This window comes from Emys orbicularis, chromosome 7 (assembly GCF_028017835.1).
Source record: "Emys orbicularis isolate rEmyOrb1 chromosome 7, rEmyOrb1.hap1, whole genome shotgun sequence".
Classification (NCBI taxonomy): domain Eukaryota; kingdom Metazoa; phylum Chordata; order Testudines; family Emydidae; genus Emys; species Emys orbicularis.
In genome coordinates, this window is record NC_088689.1 from 114,837,391 (window position 1) to 114,858,975 (window position 21,585).

A 21,585-nucleotide genomic window follows, 5' to 3' on the forward strand; every position below is an offset into this window, starting at 1 on the left:
ATTCCATTTTTCATATAGTTCCAGGCTATAATATGACCTTTAAACTTCAGAATTTCTAGTAACATAACATTTATAGATATGGCTTGTTTCCAAATTGCGTTTCTTTTTAGAAATGTTAAGAGAGTGGCCACAGGAAGACATATTTCTGTACATATGAAGAAGCTATGCAATTGTTCTCAAGTCTATGCAAGCATTCTGAACAAAATGCTGACTGTTCTAGTGTAATAATGCAAAGGAGCATTATATTTCAGACAAACCAGGATCCGCTTGGTTTTTCTGCTACATAACATAGATTGATATTCAGGATTGCCATTAAACAATCTAATTTTTCATTATTACATTCTAAATATTCAGGGAATTTAATTTAAGTAACAGAAAGTAGATGATAGTTTCTTCCTCTACAGTTATTCACTATCGATTTGTGATTTCACAATGCCTGCATTACGTAGGCTTAACATTCGCAGCAGAAGGGGGAAAAGTGCTGGTGCTAGGCAGAGACGCATGCAATTTTTTAAAACAATCCTGCCCTGGTAATCTACTTTTATGCCCAACATTATGCAGAAATGTGACTCAAGTCAACAATACTATTCCACCATTGTACTCTGAGTTCAAAACAACATAGGTCTGGGACATTTTCCAGAAACCTAGATTAAATATAGGGTAAGATTGTAGAGGAAAGTCTACAAGGCCTTTGGTATTATGATCAAGGGGGTTTCCCGCAAACAAAGGCCCACAGAACAAAGGCCCACAGGAGGTAGCTGCTGGGAAAGAGGACATAGTCCTGAGGTAGCAGATTTTACTTGTTTGTTTTCATTTTGCTACCAGACCTCAGACTCAGGAAGGCCTGGGTTCTCTGGAGGAAGAAACACATACTAAAAGGTGCCGTATTGTTTGTTTAAAAGAAATATGGTTTGATGTGGTCTGCCATAATTGCCAATAATTGGGCAGTCTGACATTCCTAGTTCTATAGTCTCACTTGATATAAAGTCTACTGAAGTCTGTGCATGTCTTTCCAATAACTTGCATGAGCTTTGGATGAAGCCTAATTTTTCCCCAACCATCCATCACCTTTATCTTGTTGGAACTAAGCCTTAGCTGAGTCTGTCTCTGCCCGCTCCTTGGATGATACCATCTCATCTGGGTTTTCAGATTAAAGAACATATTGGTTGTGTTTTTGTATTTAATTTACTGTATAGGATTTGTGCTGGGTTAGTCAGAGCGTCAATGCAGGAGAATCATTTCTGTAATTATTATTATAGCTCTATGCGAACTGAAGGTGTATTTAAACTAAATATTCGATCTGGATTTGATATGTATGTTTTGTATCTGTCCGCTTTGTCCTTTATGTTACTGAAATTGGTAATCAAATTAGATTAAGTGGAAAAACAGAAATGTAAATAAATGTTTCTAAGATGAAGAATTTTGGAAGTTTCTCCTTCCTAAGCAAACTGTCTCCAAGAGCTATCAGTTGTGATACAGACAAAGTAACCAATTAAGCAACTTTAACAAATGGAAAAGTGAAAAAAAAAAAATCTGAAAGACCTACATACCACAATTAGTTAATTATACACTCATTTTTCGGTTCATATACCGATCTTTGTTTTATTTTTCTTCACCTTTACCATAAATGCATTGCCTCTGAGAAACTTTTCAGCTGTAGGTCTAAAATAAAATCTATATTAGGGTACATTAATAATAAAGAAAGCAATGTATTCTTATAGAATCATATAATATACATTTCCAAACTACGTTTGAATAATTGCACCATATGATATGATAGGTTTCAGAGTAGCAGCCGGGTTAGTCTGTATCCACAAAAAGAACAGGAGTACTTGTGGCACCTTAGAGACAAACAAATTTATTTGAGCATAAGCTTTTGTGGGCTACAGCCTATCCTATCCGATGAAGTAGGCTGTAGCCCACGAAAGCTTATGCTCAAATAAATTTGTTAGTCTCTAAGGTGCCACAAGTACTCCTGTTCTTTATATGATATGATGTCTCTCTGTATGATTATATCTGTGAATAGAAAACAATCAAAATAAAGTGGACAATGAATAAATGTAACAAGGACTTACAAATTCAATCTGCACTATATATCTTTTAAGATTTTGTATAAATATTACTGCACTGCCACATGTACATGATTGTCTAGCTAAAATGATAAGTAAATCTATTCCAATAATATTAAAGGATTGCAATCTCTGATATTTATAACTAAGGACATGAATTTTGGGTAACAGAAGGCTCTTGCACAAGATAAGGATTCAGCTACTCAATTGGCGTAAATTGGCATAGCTGCACTTACGCCAGCTCCATTGATACTAACTGAGGATCTGGCCCAATAATTCCTATACTAGATCAGACCAATGGTCATCTAATTCAGTGTCCTGTCTCAAGTAGCACTGGGGATAATTTAAAGAAAAGCATAAAATCTTCATCTGAAAAGATCATACAATTTGAGGTGCTGGGAATTTCTGACTCCAAATGACATGTTTACATCCAAGAACAAGGATACTTACTTTTGATACTGTACCATTTATCTTATGTATAGGACATCTTAATTTACTCATCGTGAATTTAAAATTGCTTTCACCACTACCTAACACACAAATGTAGACTGTCCAGTCACAGTATAAGAGAGAAACTATAATTCAAAGTAAAAATTGATTAGCAAATAAAGAGTAAAGTGTCAGGGAATAATTATATTTGGTGTTCTGTACAGCAGTCACACACAAATCCAGTTTTTCAGAGGAATACATTGTTATAGAAGCTACTTGTATTACTTTTCTCCTTATCGTTTTACTTTTGTAGTTTAAAGTTTTGACTCAATTTGGCTTATTGATTTAGTTGTACTTTACTTGACCTTACAGATCAGTCTGTGTTCTTTTCAAGTGCCATTTGTACTGACTCTAGCATAAACCTATAACTACTATAATTGGCTTATCAGTTCTTTGAGGCTGCTCTATTTCTGATCAAGGTTCCACACGTCCACTGAGAATTTAAAATAGTTTTGTTGTCAAAACCAATTATGCCAGGAGAGTTAACACTAATGTTTCTTTTGTACAGCCACTCTCCAAAGGTACATGTTAACAAGCTGTGCTACACCATCATGCTTAGTTGGGCAGCAGATGGTGTATGAACATTGTCAACTATCTTGAACTCTGAAAACCCATGAGCACTTCAGTTGAGGACAGCATTGATCATTAGAAGCTAAAGTTCAACAGCAAGTGACCCATTATTCTCAGAAGGAACTAGCCAGTGCCACATTTAGGGACATTGTACCAAATATATCTTCAAGAAAGGATGTTTTTCTACTAAGATGATGCATGAATGGATACCGGTTTCATTGACATAGTTACTCTAATTCCAGCCAAATCAACAATAGATGAGCATATACTGTAATAGATAAAATACAATATAAATCAATTATGTTTATAAATGATATGTAAAGAAGTCAATATGTGGATACCTCAGTCAAGAACTAAACAGCCTCAAAAAACTGTTAAGCCTATTACATATAAGGATATACCAAATTCACCAAAAACATAACAAGCCCCATAACAAATCAAACTATAATAATCCACAAAGCACGTGTAGCAGATCAGATATTAAATGGCAAGCAAAAAAATGGTCAATTTTGTAAATGGCAGTCTGAACGAGATGTGAATTAACCAAGTTAATGTAATAGCTCACATACCAGGGATGGTCTCCAGATAGGTTTTTAAATAAAATTTTCAGTACAGCCTCCTCTCTCTCTGGCCTTCGTTAAACCCCATACTTTCTCCTTCCAGTCTGTTAAAACACAGCTGTTGAGATCATCTTTCTCACTCATTGTTTTACTACAGCATTACTTATTATATCCTTTTTCGCTGCTTCAGTTGCCTATCTTTGTCAGAAAGAGAGTGGATAACACAATCCCAAGTGATATTATGTCTATGCTTGTTAGTAAAAGAATAAGCCCACACAATGAAAGTCCCAACACTACACAGAACATCACTTCCCAGTAAGAGTTAAATGTTGCATGAAATTTTGTCCTGACCCAACTCCTATTAAAGTTAAGAGAATTGCATGGCTGATCTTCCACACAGTATGTTCAAGAGGAAACAACTGACAGGAAATCATTAGTGTTCGTATGAAGACCTCTTTCCGACAAATAGCTACCAGACTGATCTCTGCACTGATGGCAGATTTTGTAAGTAAAGAAAAAAGTATGTCATTCAAGTTTGTGGCAAGTCTTGTTACTGTGCCTCTAATAGCCCAGTATTCATGAATATCTGTAGAAGCTGGGCAGAACAAGGACAAAGAGCCATTGGCAACAATCTGTTGAGATGACAGGCAAACTGTAATATTCTGGTTTTGTGATCATACTGCCCTCTAGGCTCAGATAGAGGATAAGGGGCCAACTACTGGCTAGCTAGGAAGATCTCCTTCAGCTCAAGAGGTAGAGGCCTATGTTTTACTAGCACCATCTTCTCTGTTACAAGTAAGATTAAGCTAGTAATTGTCTCTGTTGTCTGCAGTGTATGGATTCAAAGTAGTATGTGTTTTTAGCTTTGCCATTCTCATTAGCTTTAAACCCCATGACTTCAAACTTTTGACAATACTATTTGAGATCAGCTAGTTTTTATATCAGTTTGCTTAAGTCTTTTCAACCAACAGTTTAATCAACACATTTAGCCACCCCTTCACGTCTCAACAGTAGACTCCATCCAACACAGCTCAGACCATATTTAAGCATTGCTATTCTGAACAGTGCAATTGCTAATTAAGAACAAAGTTATGAATGATCAAGAAATGGACCCAGTATTGTTTAAAGTTGCTTGCACTACTTACTTCTTGTCTCTCCTATCAATGCCTCAATGGTGGAAACTGCACCAGGGATACACTCAAAATGTGCATCCCCCTCCTGCTGAGATAACATCCCCTTTCTCAGCTAGCACTACTCCCCTTTGTGGCTGTGATGGCTGTCATGGGGCCCACTGCAGAGAGGAGACACAATTCTCAGTGGTACCAGATGACAGAACAAGGAGTAATGGTCTCAAGTTGCAGTGTGGGAGGTTTAGTTTGGATATTAGGAAAAACTTTTTCACTAGGAGGGTGGTGAAGCACTGGAATGGGTTACCTAGGGAGGTGGTGGAATCTCCTTCCTTAGAGGTTTTTAAGGTCAGGCTTGACAAAGCCCTGGCTGGGATGATTTAGTTGGGGATTGGTCCTGCTTTGAGCAGGGGGTTGGACTAGATGACCTCCTGAGGTCCCTTCCAACCCTGATATTCTATGATTCTATGACAGTGGTCAAGCTGAGCTGTTGCAATCTTCCAACTGAAGACTTTTGCTGCTGTGGACTCTGCATCCTACCAGTGTAACCCAACTCTGAGACTAGCCTTAAACTGCAAATCTTAGTAAGACAAAACCTTCTGAATTCTAAAGAACCATTTTTTCGTTGTTACCTTGCCAGTGAAAACATCAAGTAACCAAAGTATCAGCCTGCAGAATTTAATTTCCATGCTGCTCTCCACACAAAAATGTGTTGTGTTATTGATATTTTTAATGATACTTTAACAGATCATGTGACTTTCTGTATCAGATTTTAGTGGTGCAAATTTTTCATTGTAGCACATTGTACTGCAGGTGTAAAATAAACCATTTTAATGGGGACCTGAACTACCCACTTGCCCATTCACCTAAGAGGAGAAGAAATTTTGCTTGTATGAGTGGGCCAAGCTGGGTCAGAGTCTGTGATTCTGGGGTCTGTGATTCTGGGGTGCAAAGGAGCAGAATGGTTCAACTCCCACTTCTCCTTTAATGGGAGGGGAAGTTGGGAGTAGAGCAGCCTAGACACTGCTAGCTCTTTATGAGACAAGGAGAAAAGCGGTTATATCTGCTACTTTTTTTTTTTTTTTATTAAGAGGATGGGACAGAGAAGACCGAGCAAAGCAATCCTTGAGCCACTTTTCACAGGATATTGGGAGGCACTGAGGATAAAACTGGCCTCTGAGCTGCTGCTCCTTTAAGAGGATGGAGGGGGAATACGAAGCAGAGGACTCTGTTGGACAAGAGGAAGTGGGAGGCTGGGATTCTACAAATGCAATAGGAAGGCATCCAGCAGGAGAAATTTTGCAAAGCTCACACTATAGAAACCCTTTTTCACACTCACAAATGGATGCAGTTATGCAATACATTTCCAAAGCTGCAATCACATTCCTAAGCACAATTAAAGTAATCTAAAACTCAAAACTTCACTTAGTCCTGCTCATTGTAATGGTGAACAAAAGGTTTTTTTTTGGCTTTTTCACAGTGCTCATGGACCAGGAAAACCCAGCTTAAGGAATTTAATAAGGGGAGATAGGTACATGAAGCCACAGTTAATGACTGAATTTGAAAGGACTCCCTGTACACACATAATTTTGGAAAATGCATCATTTTTGGACATGCTATCTCTGTAGAGATTAATGCCGCCCTTCTTGCTGTGCATTGCTCTGCTGTGTAAATAAAATGGGAAGAGAAGAATTCATTTTTGTTTGTTGGTTTGTTTAGGGAAAAAGAAAGCATTTAGGCCTAGATCCTCAAAGATATTTAGGTGCCTAACTCCCATTGATTTCAATAAGAGTTAGGTGCCTAAATACCTTTGCAGATCTGGGCTTTCGTGTTTGGGTTGAAGTGTTACATCAACAATTGCAAACACTAGGCCAAACTTTCAGGTGGAGCAAATTAGTGTAGGCCCACTGATTTCAACAGAGCTATGCCAGTTTGCACAGGCTATTTAATCCATAAATTGCACCTTAGAACTGATTACTGATAGTAGCATAGATCAAGGTTGTCCAACTTGCTCTTGTTTGCATGAGTGTCTTTATTTTTAATGTAATGGTACCTTTCCCTCAGCTGACTTGTTTCCTATCTTTGTGTGGGAGAAAATATGCAGTGGACTGGAGTGCAAGTCAATTGCACATAGGTTTTAGAACAACAACAACAAAATCAGGTTGGGTTTTATTAAAGCCTAGTGAAGTCAACAGGAGTCTTTTAATTCAGTTTAATGGGCTTTGGATCAAGCACATGGATTAGATCTCAATGTTTTGATGCCTATTCTGCAGAAATTAAATGGGTCAGATTCAGTCCTGGGTATTAGCACAATGTGCTCCACCAATTTTAATGGAATTGGCTTATGCCCAGACTGTATGTTGCTCTGGATGATTTAGAATTATATTCTTTGTGAAGCAGAAGACTCATCAGGACAACTATTCACTGTCCTTGGTGCTGAACTCCAGAAGTGCAGACGTACAATAATTGCCATGGTTTTTTTCCCCACAGATGCTAAGTTTCTCATCTCATACTCAAAATAACTTACTTAAGAGTCATCATTTCAGGTAGCATGACAGCTAACTCCATTCATCTTACTGAAAAGGTACAACTGAAACAGACACAACAATGAAACTAATGGTTCAACCGATTCCTATTGCTCATCTGCCAATTTATCAAATGAATGGCCCACCAACTAATTGGAAGAAAAGTAAGGTTATATACTGCTACACGTAACAGTAATATATTTTATATAGCTAGCTCATTTTTGGTCTGTTCAGACCATAATTTATAGCTGCAATGACTCCTGATACATCAGCCTAACAGTTCATTTTCACCTACCTTTTCAGCTGACTGTGCAGTACCAAAAAATATTGGAATGAACGCAAGCCATACTATACAGGTAGTGTACATAGTGAATCCAATGGGTTTAGCTTCATTAAAATTCTCTGGGACACCCCGAGTCTTGATGGCATACACAGTACATGTAACCATTAGAAGAATGCTATACCCCAAGGAGCAAATGATTTGTAGATCCGTAATGTCACATTTGAGAACTCCTCTGGCTTGGTCAGGGTCCATAGTCTTCTGCTCATCATAATCTATGATGATGTTGGGTGGGTCAACTGCAAACCAAATGAAAACCCCTAGAAGCTGAACTGATATTAAACTCGAAGTGATCGCCAGCTGCGATGTTGGGCTTATAAGCCGAGGTGCTGTCACTGACTTTTTGCCCTGTTCAAATATGCGGTAGATGCGGTTTGTTTTAGTTAAAAGGGCTGCATAGCTGATGCACATCCCCAAGCCCAGGAAGATACGTCGGAAGGAGCACACTGCAACATCTGGTTTGGCAATCATCAGGAAAGTAATTATATAACAAAGAAATATTCCGGTCAACAGGACATAGCTGAGTTCCCTTCCAGAAGCCCGGACAATGGGAGTGTCATTATATCTAATGAAGGTCGCCATTACAAAAATGGTGGCAATAATTCCAAGCATAGCCAAGAAGACTGGTATGACGGCCCACGGAGAGTGCCATTCCAATTTCACAATGGGTATAGGGCGGCATCCAGTGCGGTTCTCATTAGGTCGCTCGTTATATGAGCAGAGCAAACATGTCACCTCATCAGCTTGGTACTGGTACCCATCACAGAGCTCACAGTGCCAACAGCACGGCATCCCTTTCACCATCTTCTTCCTTTCACCTGGTTTACAAGGCAGACTGCAGACAGAGGATGGGATCTCACGTATTCCTTTACCCCATTGCATGTCTTCAATCTGTGAAATGTGAAATACAGAGGGGGGTTATTTGTATGTTACTGTCAGGTACTGCTAGGGAATTGAACTCAGTTGTTACTTAGCAAAAAAAATCAAGCAAGCAATAAAAACACAGATGGCTTCATATGTTTTTATGGGAATTGCAGATGTTAGCATTTTCACATACAATTCTGCCTGCATGATTGCAATTACTACTGTAATTTACTATTTTTATTATTAACGATCTCATTACAATATACAGCATATGGGAAAAATAGAGATATTATAGAGAGATATTAGGAGCACAACACCTTCAGAGGGTATAGGAAGCCATTGTTATGAAAATTAATAGGAATATGTAATGGTTTAATGGAATGCGGCAATACCATAAAACGACTATATGACATGCATCTACAACTTGGGGCTTGATTTCATTTCTTACTAAAACTAGAACACCACATATATCCAGTTCATGGGAAATGCTGGCAGTGATGATAACATTTTGAATGAGATGAAAGACATGTACTTCATAAGGAAAAAGTGGGAATGGAACCAGTGGAAATGTAGCGCACTCTTCAATTCTATCAACCCTATAAGAACCAGAGTTTGAAAGAGTCCATGAGAAACATTTATCAGTGATAAAAGAACAGATAATAGCTAGCTAACATTTCATTTAAGTGACATTTTCTTCTATGTATATGAGGTATCATGCATACTTCTGGGCACTAAAATCATAAAAAAATCTTCTTAAATTAATGGTAATTCCCATTTGATTTCCTTACTCGCACTCTCTAGTCTTGCACTCGTCTCTGGGCTGGTAAACGAAGGTTTCAAGTACTAGACAAGATGAGAACTCTAGACTTCTTCAAAATATGCTAAAGTAGAACCAGAACCAACCACTTTATAGGTCCTAACAGACCTAATGTGAATTTATCAGGCCAGATTCTGATCTTAGTTGCCACAGTGTAAATCCAGAGAAGCTCCACTGTCTTCTTTTGCTAGGAAAGAAAGCTGGTTCCAAAGAAAAACAGGTCTATTGGGATGGATATAGATATAGATATTATAAAATACAGTACCCTGATAACATTGTATAGTTAATATCAAACATCTCTTTCTACTGGTTTCTCTATAAAAGAAGATCTCTAAGAATTCATGAATTTAACATTTTTATTACTGACATTGGCACAAAAAGTGGGAGTGTGCTTATAAAATTTGTGGATGGCACAAAGTTGGGAGGTATTGCCAATATGGAGGAGGACCAGAATATCATGCAAGAATATCTGGATGACCTTGTAAACTGGAAGTATAGAAATGGGATGAAATTTAATAGTGCAAAGTCATGCATTTAGGGACTAGCAACTAGAATTCTTGCTACAAGCTAGGGATGTATCAGTTGGATGTGACAGAGGAGGATAAAGATCTGGGTGTATTGGTTGATCACAGGATGACTATGAACCACCCATGTGATGCAGCCATCAAAAAGGCTAATGCAGGCTTATGACACACCAGACAAGATATTTCCAGTAGACAGAGAAGTTCTAGTACAATTACACAAGGCACTGGCGAAACCTCATCTGGAATACAGTGTGCAGTTCTGGTCTCCCATGTTTAAGAAAGATTAATTCAAACTGCAACAGGTGCAGAGAAGGGCTACTGGGATGGAAAACCTACCTTATGAAAGGAGACTCAAATAGCTTAGCTTGTTTAGCCTAACCTAGAGAAGGCTGAGGGGAGATATGATTGTTCTCTATAAATAAAATCAGAGGGATAAATACCAGGGAGGGAGAGGAGTTATTTAAGTTAAGCGCCTATGTGGACACAAGAACAAATGGATATAGATTGGCGGTCAACAAGCTTAGGTTTGAATTAAGAAATGTTTCTAACCATCAGAAGAGTGAAGTTCTGGAACAGCCTTCCAAGGGAACAGTGGTGGCAAAAAGCCTAACTGGCTTCAAGACTGAGCTTGATAAGTTTATGGAGAGGATAGCATGATGTGACAGCTAGCAGCAAATATCTCCAATAGCCAGTGACATGCCACTAGATGGGAGAGGGCTCTGAGTTACTAAAGATAATTCTTTCCAAGGTGTCTGGCTGGGGGAGTCTTGCCCACATGCACAGGGTCTAACTGATAACCATATTTGGGGTCAGGAGGGAATTTTCCCCTAGTTAGATTTGCAGAGACCCTGGGTTGTGGGTTTGTTTGTTTTTCTGCCTCCCTCTGCAGCATCAGAGAGGGGCACTTGCAGGTTTAAACTAGTGTAAATTGTGGATTCTCTATAACTTTAAGTCTTTAAATCGTGATTTAAGGACTTCAATAACTCAGCCAGACACCAGGTTAGGGGGTCTATTATAGGAATGGGTAGGTGAGGTTTTGTGGCCTGCAATATGTAGGAGGTCAGACTAGACAATCATGATGGTCCCTTCTGACCTTAAAGTCTCTGAGTTAGCTTTTTGTGACTATTAATATATATAGGAAGGCTAGGGTTTGCAAGTCTTAAATGAAGGATTAGGTCATACTTTCATAATTTAATTCAAAATCGGTCCTGGCTCAACTTCATTTCATACATTTAAAAAAATAAAGTCACATGCTGCGCCAAATGTTTAATCTTCTTGCTATGCTACCAAGGGACACTGCTGAGAAGGTTAGAAAAATAATCCCTCAATAATGGATATTCCAAAGGACCTGGCACTGTATTAGAAACTTCATTAACCTTCAATATACACAACTTATATTGGAAGAAAAAAGACCCACGAGTTCTTCTTTCATGCTCTGCTGAGTTAAAGGTGCATAATTTATAGAAACCAAAGGGATATTGACTCCAGTAGCTTAAATGAATAAATATAATTATTTAATTATAATGATAAAGATGATGAGGTCTCACTGAAAAGCCGGGCACTATAGAGTTCTAATCCCAATCTGCCACCGATTCATCAGAACAACTGAGGCAAGTCACTTACATTATTTGGGCCAAATTGCCAGATGATGTAAGTGGTGGTGTAAATTACATAAATTGGAGTAAAGTGGTGAGTGTCTAAGTTACATCCTGAGGGGGCAGAATGAAGTGTTTCAGAAGAAAAAAGGAAGCAAGAGGGAAATATAAGAAGCAAGAGGTGCTAGAACATGTTGTATTGTGGCAGTGCTGAGAGCCATTGAACCAAACTGTAAACCCTGTATATGACGGAAACCACTTCAAGACAGGAGGTATCCCTAGTTCCAGCACCTATGATAAGAAGTTGAAATGGGACAGGATTTTTAATTGTCTGGGTATACTGCAAGGAGGACAGGAGACTTGTTTTGGGTTTTAATCAGGACGCAACTTTATTATATAGATGTCTGGGACTACCCAGCAGATAAAGTGTACAGTGCAGGCAAATCCATGCTTATTCAAATCAATTCTCCGGGGCTTCCACCAGCCCCCCTTTGTTTCCATTCAGGTCCCCCAGCCAACCCATGGTGTGGACCTTACTATCCACCAGTCTCTCAAGAGGCTTAAGGAGGGCTATGAGAACGGGGTTGGGGGGCGGAAAGGGGGGGTTGGCTCCCTGCCATACCGGTCATGGGAGTCCCCGAACCCCCTCCCCCATTCTGTTTCTTTATCCAGTACCTCCTTTTAAATCCTTTACCAGGACATTTATCTGGTCACTGGCTGCCCTCCCTATGGAGTACCTGCACTGAACATCTGCCCAATATTACAAAGTAAGTTGCGACATATGGCCTACCACCTTTTCTTCTCACCAGAAAAAGTCCATCCTCACACCCACTGTGAGGAAGGTGAAAATCCACACTCCACCAAAGCCAATTCTGGTGGTGTGGGAAAAATTCCTTCCCAGTCCCCCTTTAAAAAGGGCGACTAACGTAATGCCCACAGCAGGTCCTAACCCAGCCTGCCATTCGCCTCCCCTTGCTGGCTACTAGGGGAGGGAGGGTGGGTGCTGGCTTCCTCGCTGCTTTCACATAGAGACTTGCCCCACCCAGGTTTTGTACCTTTATGCACATTCCTGGGGGTGGGGTGGGGGGTGAGTGATTGCTGTAAAGTTGACCACCAAGCACCTTTTGCAGCAGTTTCTGACCTTCTTCCTCTCTCCTCCCCCTCCCCCCACAATCACAAAGCAGAGCTGTCCTTCTTTGGGTAAGCCCACACAAATTCTGCCCAACATTTAGTTGTGGTGCAGTTATTGTCTGGGTATACCACAAAAGGACAGGAGACTTGTTATGGGTTTTAATCAGGCAGCAACTTTATTATATAGATCTCTAGGACTATCCGGCAGATAAAGTGTACAGTTCAAGCAAATCCATGCTTATTCAAATCAATTCTCCGGGGCTTCCACCAGCCCCCCCTTTGTTTCCATCCAAGTCCCCCAGCCGACCCATAGCTTGGACCTTACCATCCACCAGCCTTGCAAGAGGCTTAAGGAGGGCTATAAGAATGGGTGGGGGGGTTGGCTCCCTGCTGTACTGGTGATGGGAGTTCCTGAATTCCCTCCCCCATTCTGTTTCTTTATCCAGTACCTCCTTTTATCTGGTCACTGGCTGCCCTCCCTATGGAGTACCTGCACTGAACATCTGCCACAAGGAGGTGCCAGCCATTTGCTTGGCTGCTTCCCCCCAACCCCGCCGAGTTCCCAGACATCTGCAAATGGCCTCTTGGCTAGCAGCCCTACTGGGGAGAAAGAACCCGTTGTCCCATGTGTGATCGTCAAGGGACACCAGCAGCTGCATTGTCCTTGTCCTGGTACTGCAGCGACCGCCCTTAATGGAGGGCCACATAGGCGACCCATTCTCTGGATCCTTGTATTGACAAGACTCCTTAAAAGAAAACAAAATAAACAACTTGTAAGCTGGAGCCAAAAAATCAGCATTTTGCCAACCACATGACATTCCGAGGTTCCAGAGAGCCCACGGCAAACTGGAAATGAGACAAAGTGTCTGCTATGCCATTATCCATGCCCAGCACGTGCTTGGAAGAAAAAAAAAACAGATGTTGAAGGTTAAGCATTGGAGAACAAATGCCCTTACCAACTTTCCAGTCCTGTGCGATCTGGAAGTTTGGCGACTGATAACCTGTACCACTGCCATGTTGTCGCACCAACGGCACACCCGTATATTAGGCCCAAATTAATAACTATTTGTACCTCCACAATGATACCCCCTTAAATTGACTTAGAAAACTTTTCCACACCCACAAGTCTTACTACATCTGTGTAGTGACTCGTATTAGAGATAAGGAGGTGTTAGTACCGTTATACAAGGCACTGGTGAGACCTCATCTGGAATACTATGTGCAGTTCTTGTCTCCCATGTTTAAGAAGGATGAATTCAAACTGGAACAGGTTCAGAGAAGAGCTACTAGGATGATCCGAGGAATGGAAAACCTGTTTTATGAAAGGAAACTCAAAGAGCTTGGCTTGTTTAGCCTAACCAAAAGAAGGCTGAGGGGAGATATAATTGCTCTCTATAAATATATCAGAGGAATAAATACCAGGGAGGGAGAGGAATTATTTAAGCTCAGTACCAATGGGGACACAAGAACAAATGGATATAAACTGGCTATCAGGAAGTTTAGACTTGAAATTAGACGAAGGTTTCTAACCATCAGAGGAGTGAAGTTCTGGAACAGCCTTCCAAGGGGAGTAGTGGGGGCAAAAGACATATCTGGCTTCAAGACTAAGCTTGATAAGTTTATGGAGGGGATGGTATAATGGGATAGCCTAATTTTGGCAATTAATTTGTCTTTGACTACTAGCAGTAAATATGCCCAATGGCTTGTGATGGGATGTTAGATGGGGTGGGATCTGAGTTACTACAGAGAATTCTTTCCTGGGTGTCTGGCTGGTGAGTCTTGCCCACATGCTCAGGGTTTAGCTGATCGCCATATTTGGGGTCGGGAAGGAATTTTCCTCCAGGGCAGATTGGCAGAGGCCCTGGGGGTTTTTCGCCTTCCTCTGCAGCGTGGGGCATGGGTCACTTGCTGGAAGATTCTCTGCACCTTGAAGTCTTTAAGCCATGATTTGAGGACTTCAATGGCTCAGACACAGGTTTGATACAGGAGTGGGTGGGTGAGATTCTGTAGCCTGCATTGTGCAGGAGGTCAGACTAGATGATCATAATGGTCCCTTCTGATCTTAAAGTCTATGATTCTATGAGTCTATGTAATTGTGTGGTCTGGCTATGCCAGCCATTGCCGCTGCCAGCCAGGCACAAAAAGCCCGCCCAAGGGCAACAACCCTGCAAGCAAAGTTCAGCTCAAAGCCCAGATAGGTTAATGTCGTGAAAGGGCCTTCTGTTTTGTCCTTCACTAGGGGTTTCCCCAGCTATTTAGCCAGGGCCTGGACTGTGTCCAACAGGTGAAAACACTCATTTGACCCAGCTCGCCCTGCGAACAAAAATTGTGCAAATAATGCACTATTTGGTTTAGTCCCACTGACTGCACCACTTCCCAGTGAAATACTGTACTAAATTTCTGAAAAGCTGCACAGGATACTGAACAGCCCATGGGCATACCCTGGTTGAAATAAAATTGCCGGCGGTAGGCGTCTTAAACAACCGCCCTTATTAAATGCCCAGCAAATACTATTACGTGCCCGGGGCCCTTTTCGGGATAGTTGCGCTATGAACAAACCCCTGGCGACCTTGGTGTTATGCCCTTGAACCACAGTGTATGATGCCACCTTATTCCAATTTGTGTTTCTGCCCTTAATGGAAACTGCTTATGACATGCCCCCAAACATATTGGGTGCCGCCTAATTATATTCGTATAATTAACAAAGGCCAGGCTGCTGTCTGGGTAGGCCTGTAGCATACCACCCGCCTAGATGAGGAGGGCAGCTTCCCAATTTTTTCATGTTCTAGGCACCCTTGGCCTCTTGGGCAGTTCGCTGTTTGCTTGCCTTGCCCGTGTTTATTGTCTGTGAACACCTTCCTGTGCCATAGGGATATTACATGCCCAAATTGCCTGTGAGGATTCTATATTTAGTTGCACTGAGTAAGTGAACTCCTATTGGGAAAGCTACCCCGGCATAACCATACTGCAGAGCCCTGTTTCCCCATAGGCCCCCTGGCAGTGTCTACCCTGTCCCCTGCGGTTACATGCCCTGATGGCCGATGAGTTGCCATGTGTCCCTTCCTTGTCCTGCTGCTGAAACTCGAGCCCATGCTGGGCCTACCCTATCACCCTGTGCAGACCCCTCACATCTAGCTGCCTGAAGCTGCTGTTGTAAATGCAAATTAGCTTGCATCAGCTGTGTAATACCGCCAGTGCCCCCCACTGAAGGTGCCACCCCTAGGTGGGTCTGCCCAGGCTTCTCGACCTTCCACTCCTGGGCCCAGAGTATTTAATACCCCAATCGGCTGACTCCTGTTCCCCTTAGGTGAACTCACTGAATGACTGGTTGAGCACGGTCCCTGCGCCTGGCTGTGGCCCCTGCAACTGCCACCCTTTGCCAGGCTGGAAGGCCGGATACCACTTCTGCCCCTCATTTCCCCAACCTCTGTGTGGTTCAGATTACACTCACCCCCGGGATCAGCACTACCGCCATCCCTTGTGTTAGCCAGCTCACCCTGAGTGCGTGGACACTTTCCTATGATCATTTACTAAGCCTCCCTTAGTACATGAGGCTGCCCTGGGTTATGCCTTGGATCACACCACTCTGGGCAGTAGCAGTCCACATACTTGTGAGCCCCCTTGCTCCTGCTGCAGTACTGTCCGTCTTGGGTTTCCTTCCAGTCCATGGGCTCCCTTGGGGCTGCCTTGCCTGTGCCTGTCCCCTTTCCAGCAAAGGTATAGTCACGTGAGCAGCAAGCAGCACACAGCCATGAAACAGTTAAATTTTCCTTGCCTTGTTCTGTCCCTCTCCCCTGCCCCCCAGCCAGGTTAATTGTCCTATACCTTGCTCCCTCCCTCTCCCAGGAGACACTTGCTCCAAGTGAAATGAGAGGAGGGGCCAAACCCATGCTGATGTTTATAATTCCTCATTCCTAGGTGGTAAGTCATCCACCAAGCTGACTGCTTTTCCAGCAACTGTATGTCTACCCTCATCCCACCAGCCAGAAAGCATTGGCCTGATCTTCTGGCCAGCCAGAACACCCCCCCCCCACCACCCCGCTTAAAGTGAAGGGTGGTGACTATGAGCTTTCCTTGTTATGTTGTACTTGCATATTTTGCGTCCTTGCCAAGTCCCCTTCCCCAGTTGCAGCTCGCAGCCTGCCTACCGAAGAATTGCAAGGCCGGCTGGTACATGAAACAGTTAAATTTTCCTTGCCTTGCTGTATCCGCCCCCCATGCACGTTGAATTCCTTCAAGCCAGGAATCCCTACGTTCCAGCACCTATGATAAGAAGTTGAAATGGTACAGGATTTTTAACTCTACAAATCACATAAAAGCCAAGACCCCATAAAAAAAGAACCTAAAAGAGCAATGAAAAACATGATAAAGAATAGAGGAGATGTGGTCTGTCTTAAGCTTCACATAGTTATACACCCGTTTGGTTGTATTATAACCATTTCATAGGTAGGTAGACTGAGAAGGAGAGATCAAGAAAATTGTGCAACAGAATTTACGAATTCACTGATTCCCATCTTCCCTGTTCTAACTACAATACAGAGTTTCACTGATCTCATATTTCTATTGTAACCTAATCTGCAGTACAAGTTGAGGGACTTGTACTAATTTTCTGTGTGCTAAAGTCTCAAGGAACCATACAACTGAATCCTTAATGCATTATCATACTTTTCTTCTATTATAAGCTTATAATGGGTGAATTTCCATATTCTCAAAGGTATTCTATAGCATGGCCTGATATTTGAGACAGCCTAAAGGTATCTCATTTTGTGCATATACTGTGTGTAAAGAGATAAACAGATGATCAGGCAAAATTATGGAGTCCTTTATTTGTTAACTAGGTATACACCATGATAGCTCTATATCATTGGCCTCAAAGATTTGCTAGTGTTCTGTTGCTTCTGGCTAAACAATTAATAATGAAACACTGCCTCTCAGATAAGCTACCTGACATAGAAGTCTGGCATAGTGAGCTTACAGATCTGATTGTAACTAGAGACACTTTCCCCACAAAGAAAAGAACATATCTGAGACATTTTTGTCTTTAAAATAAATTATTGGTTTATAATTTCTTAAACATACCCAAACAACAAAAAAATGTTTGTTTATATACTACATATTGTCTATACCAGGGGTCTCAAACATGCGGCCCGCAGGGTTCTTTCGTGCGGCCCGCCAAGCTCCCCACAGCCCCCCCCACCCCGTGCCGCCACGAGCCCCGCACCGCTCCCTGAAGCGGCTGAACTACTGCATGTCCCTGCAGCCCCGGGCATGGGGATGGGAGGCAAGTAGAGGGCTCCGTGCTCTTGCAGCTCCCATTGGCCGGGAACTAGGAACCGTGGCCAATGGAAGCTTTGGGGGAGGTACCTGGAGGAGCAGCAAGAGCAGCACATGGTGCCATTTCCCCTCTTCCTCCCCCTCCCCCCCGGGACTCCAGCTGCTTCCTGAGCGGAGCGGGAGCAGGGACGGGGACGGGGACGGGGACAGGGCAGGCAGGAGGGAGCCTGCCCTGGCCACGGTGCGCGGCACTGCCACCCCGGATCTGCTCTAGATAAGCGGCGCCGGGCCGGAGCCCATACCCCGCACCCCTTCTGCACCCCAACCCCCTGCCCAGAGCCCCCCTGCCACATCCCACACCCCTCATCCCTCCTGCACCCCAACCCCTTGCCTGGAGCCCCTTGCCACACACTGCACCCCAACCCCCTGCTGCACCCCTCACCCCTCCCACACCAACTCCCTGCCCTGACCCCCCTGCCACACCCTACACCCCTCACCCCTCCTGCACCCCAACCCCCTGCCTGGAGCCCCTTGCCACACACTGCACCCCAACCCCCGCTGCATCCCTCACCCCTCCCGCACCTCAACTCCCTGCCCTGACCCCCCTGCCACACCCTACACCCCTCACCTCTCCTGCACCCCAACCCCCTGCCTAGAGCCCCTTGCCACACACTGCACCCCAACCCCCTGCTGCACCCCTCAACACTCCCGCACCCCAACTCTCTGCCCTGAGCCCCCACCGCACCCTACACACCTCCTGCACTCCCTGCCCTGAGCCCCCGCTGCACCCCTCACCCCTCCTGCACCCCACACCCCAATTCCCTGCCGTACCCTGCACACCTCCTGCACCCCAATCCCCTGCTGCACCCCTCACCCCAACTCTGCCCTGAGCCCCCTGCCGCACCCTACACACCTCCTGCACTCCCTGCCCTGAGCCCCTGCCGCACCCTGCACACCTGCACCTCAACTCCCTGCTCTGAGCCCCCGCCACACCCCACACCCCTCCTGCCCCTCCTGGGGGCAGGGAGGGGGCAGAGTTGGGGTGAAGACTTCAGGGAAGGGGTTGGAATGGGGGCAGGGAAGGGGCGAGAAGAGGTGGGGCCTCATGGAAGGGGTGGAGTAGGGGCGGGGCCAGGGACAGCAAGTGGGGGGTGTCAGTGATGCGGCCCTCGAGGTCATCTGAGTTTGAGACCCCTGGTCTATACATTAGGTCTTAGGTATTTCTAAAGTTATCAGCTTGTTTTCCAAGAGATGGCAAATTATGCCTAGGTTTATTATTATTATTATTTATTCTCTCAACTGCCTTGAATCTAGTTTTGGTTTTGAAATCCTGCATCTGAAAGAGAATTCTGTTGCCAGAGTAATTTCCATTTGTCAAATCATATTTGATTACTGCTTGCACTTATGTTGTTTGCAAAACTGGTAGCTCTTTTTATGCTACACTTCTAATATTTGTTATTAATTGCAAATAGGATCCTACCCAGGTAAGATTCAGTATTTTCAAAACAGTTCACCTAAAAACATGTGCTTTGAAGGCTTTTTTTAAAGAGGTAAACTGAAATGCTATTTAAGTAATCAATTTGGTTGAGAACCTAAACAGTACTCAAGGACCCTTATAATTTACAAAGGACAGTCTTTTAAAAAAACAAAATATTTTTAAATCTGTTCTTCCTTCAGTTACCTGACATAACCAAAACTCAAGGTTTTGCTTCTCTTGTTTCAGTTAACGACACTGCTAAAGTCAAAAGCAGCGTAAGCAATGCAAGGGGGTTAGATGTTAGAGAGAGCATCTCAGCTGTTACTGGAGAAACACAAAAACTGTGTCTTGGCCAAAGAAAAAGCTTTTCATTTCACTGTTACAAAGAAATGTCATTATTTCTTTTATTTGCCCGTCCTTTGGGACCCCTCATTCAGGTCAAACACCCATCAAACTCAATGGGAGTTTTGCTTACGTAAGGCCTGCAGGGCTAGATTGTTTCTTTTCATGTTTTGAAGGGGTGGAGGCTTCCACTGCGTTTTTAACTGTTGAGTATTATTTCTTTCAGGTCCCACTCTGCTGCTGATGGCAAGCTAATTGATAGCATCAGCAATTAGAGTTGAAACAAATGAACAAAATATGTTGGAGAAGAGTCAACATGCCTTTTGTGAAGGGAAATCATGCCTCACCAATGTATTAGAATTCTTTGAGGGCTCAACAAGCACGCGGACAAGGTGATCCAGTTGATATAGTGTACCTGGACTTTTAGAAAGCCTTTGACAAGGTCTGTTACCAAAGATTCTTAAGCAAACTAAGCAGCCATGGGATAAGCGGGAAGGTCCTTTTGTGGATCAGTAACTGGTTAAAAGATAGGAAACAAAGGGTAGGAATAAATAGTCAGTTTTCACATTAGGAAGTGGTAAACAGCAGGGTGCCCCAAGGATCTGTACTGGGATCTGTTCTGTTCCATATTTTCATAAATGTTCTGGAAAAGGAGATAAACAGTGAGGTGGCAAAATTTGCAGACAAATTACTCAAGATAGTTAAGTCCAAAGCTGATTGTGAAGAGTTACAAAGGGGTCTCACAAAACTGGGTAACTGGGCAGATAAAATTCAATGTTGATAAATGCAAAGTAATGCACTTTAGAAAACATAACCCCAACTATGCATAAAAAATGATGGGGTTTAAATTGTTACCACTCAAAGATCTTTGAGGGTAATTCTCTGAAAGCATCTGCTCAATGTGCAGTGGCAGTCAAAAAGCTAACAGAATGTTAGGAACCACTAGGAAAGAGATAGATAATAACAGAAAAGATCATAATGCCACTAATATAAATGCATGGTATGCTCACACCTTGAATAAAGCATGCAGTTCTGGTCACCACATCTCATAAAAGCTATTAGAATTGGGAAAAGTACAGGCAAGGACAACAAAAATTATAAGGGGTATGGAACAGCTTCCGTAGGAGGAGAGATTAAGAAGATTGGGACTTAGAAAAGATACAACTAAAGCAGGATATGATAGAGGCTGATAAAATCATAACTGGTGTTTACCCCTTCACATAACACAAGAACCAGGGGTCACCCAATGAAATTAATAGGCAGAAGGTTTAAAACAAACAAAAGGAATGCTTATTCACACAATGCCCAGTCAACCAGTGGAACTTGTTGTCAGGAGATTTTGTGAAGGCCAAAAGTATAAGTACTTCACACAACACACATTCAACCCATTGTCATGTCAAGTATAACTGGGATCAAAAAAAGAATTAGACAAGTTCATGGAGGACAGGTTCATCAATGGATTTTTATCCAAGAAGGTCAGGATGCAACCCCATTCTTTGCATGTCCCTAAGCCTCTGACTGGCAAAAGCTGGGACTGGACAATGAGGGATGGATCACTCAATAATTTCCCTGTTCTGTTCATTCCCTCCAAAGCTTTTGGCACTAGACACTGTTGGAAGAAAGGATACTGGGCTAGACAGACCATTGGTTTGACCCAGTGTGGCCATTATCATGTAGTGATACAATCTGGAAGAAAACAGAACATCAGATTGTGCCATGACAAGTACAAACTGAACCCACTTCATCCAGCAGCCTATTTTTCAAATGGGCCAACTCCCAGCATGGGAAAGTATTTTGTGAGGGGAACAACTCCAAAGTGAGAGTGCATGTGAACAGCACCCTGCCATTTCCTCCAATCTGAGTGCCTGAAAGTATCTTTCT

General features: G+C 42.8%; 1 protein-coding gene across 1 annotated transcript in view; it reads right to left on the reverse strand.

Moving 5' to 3' along the window:
* The window catches only part of GRM7 (glutamate metabotropic receptor 7), a 513,989-nt gene that overhangs the window by 59,117 nt on the left and 433,287 nt on the right, over positions 1-21,585 (reverse strand). The window contains exon 8 of the mRNA XM_065407326.1: positions 7,636-8,571. Coding sequence (XP_065263398.1) covers positions 7,636-8,571 — 936 coding nt within the window. The remainder of the gene's footprint in view (positions 1-7,635; positions 8,572-21,585) is intronic.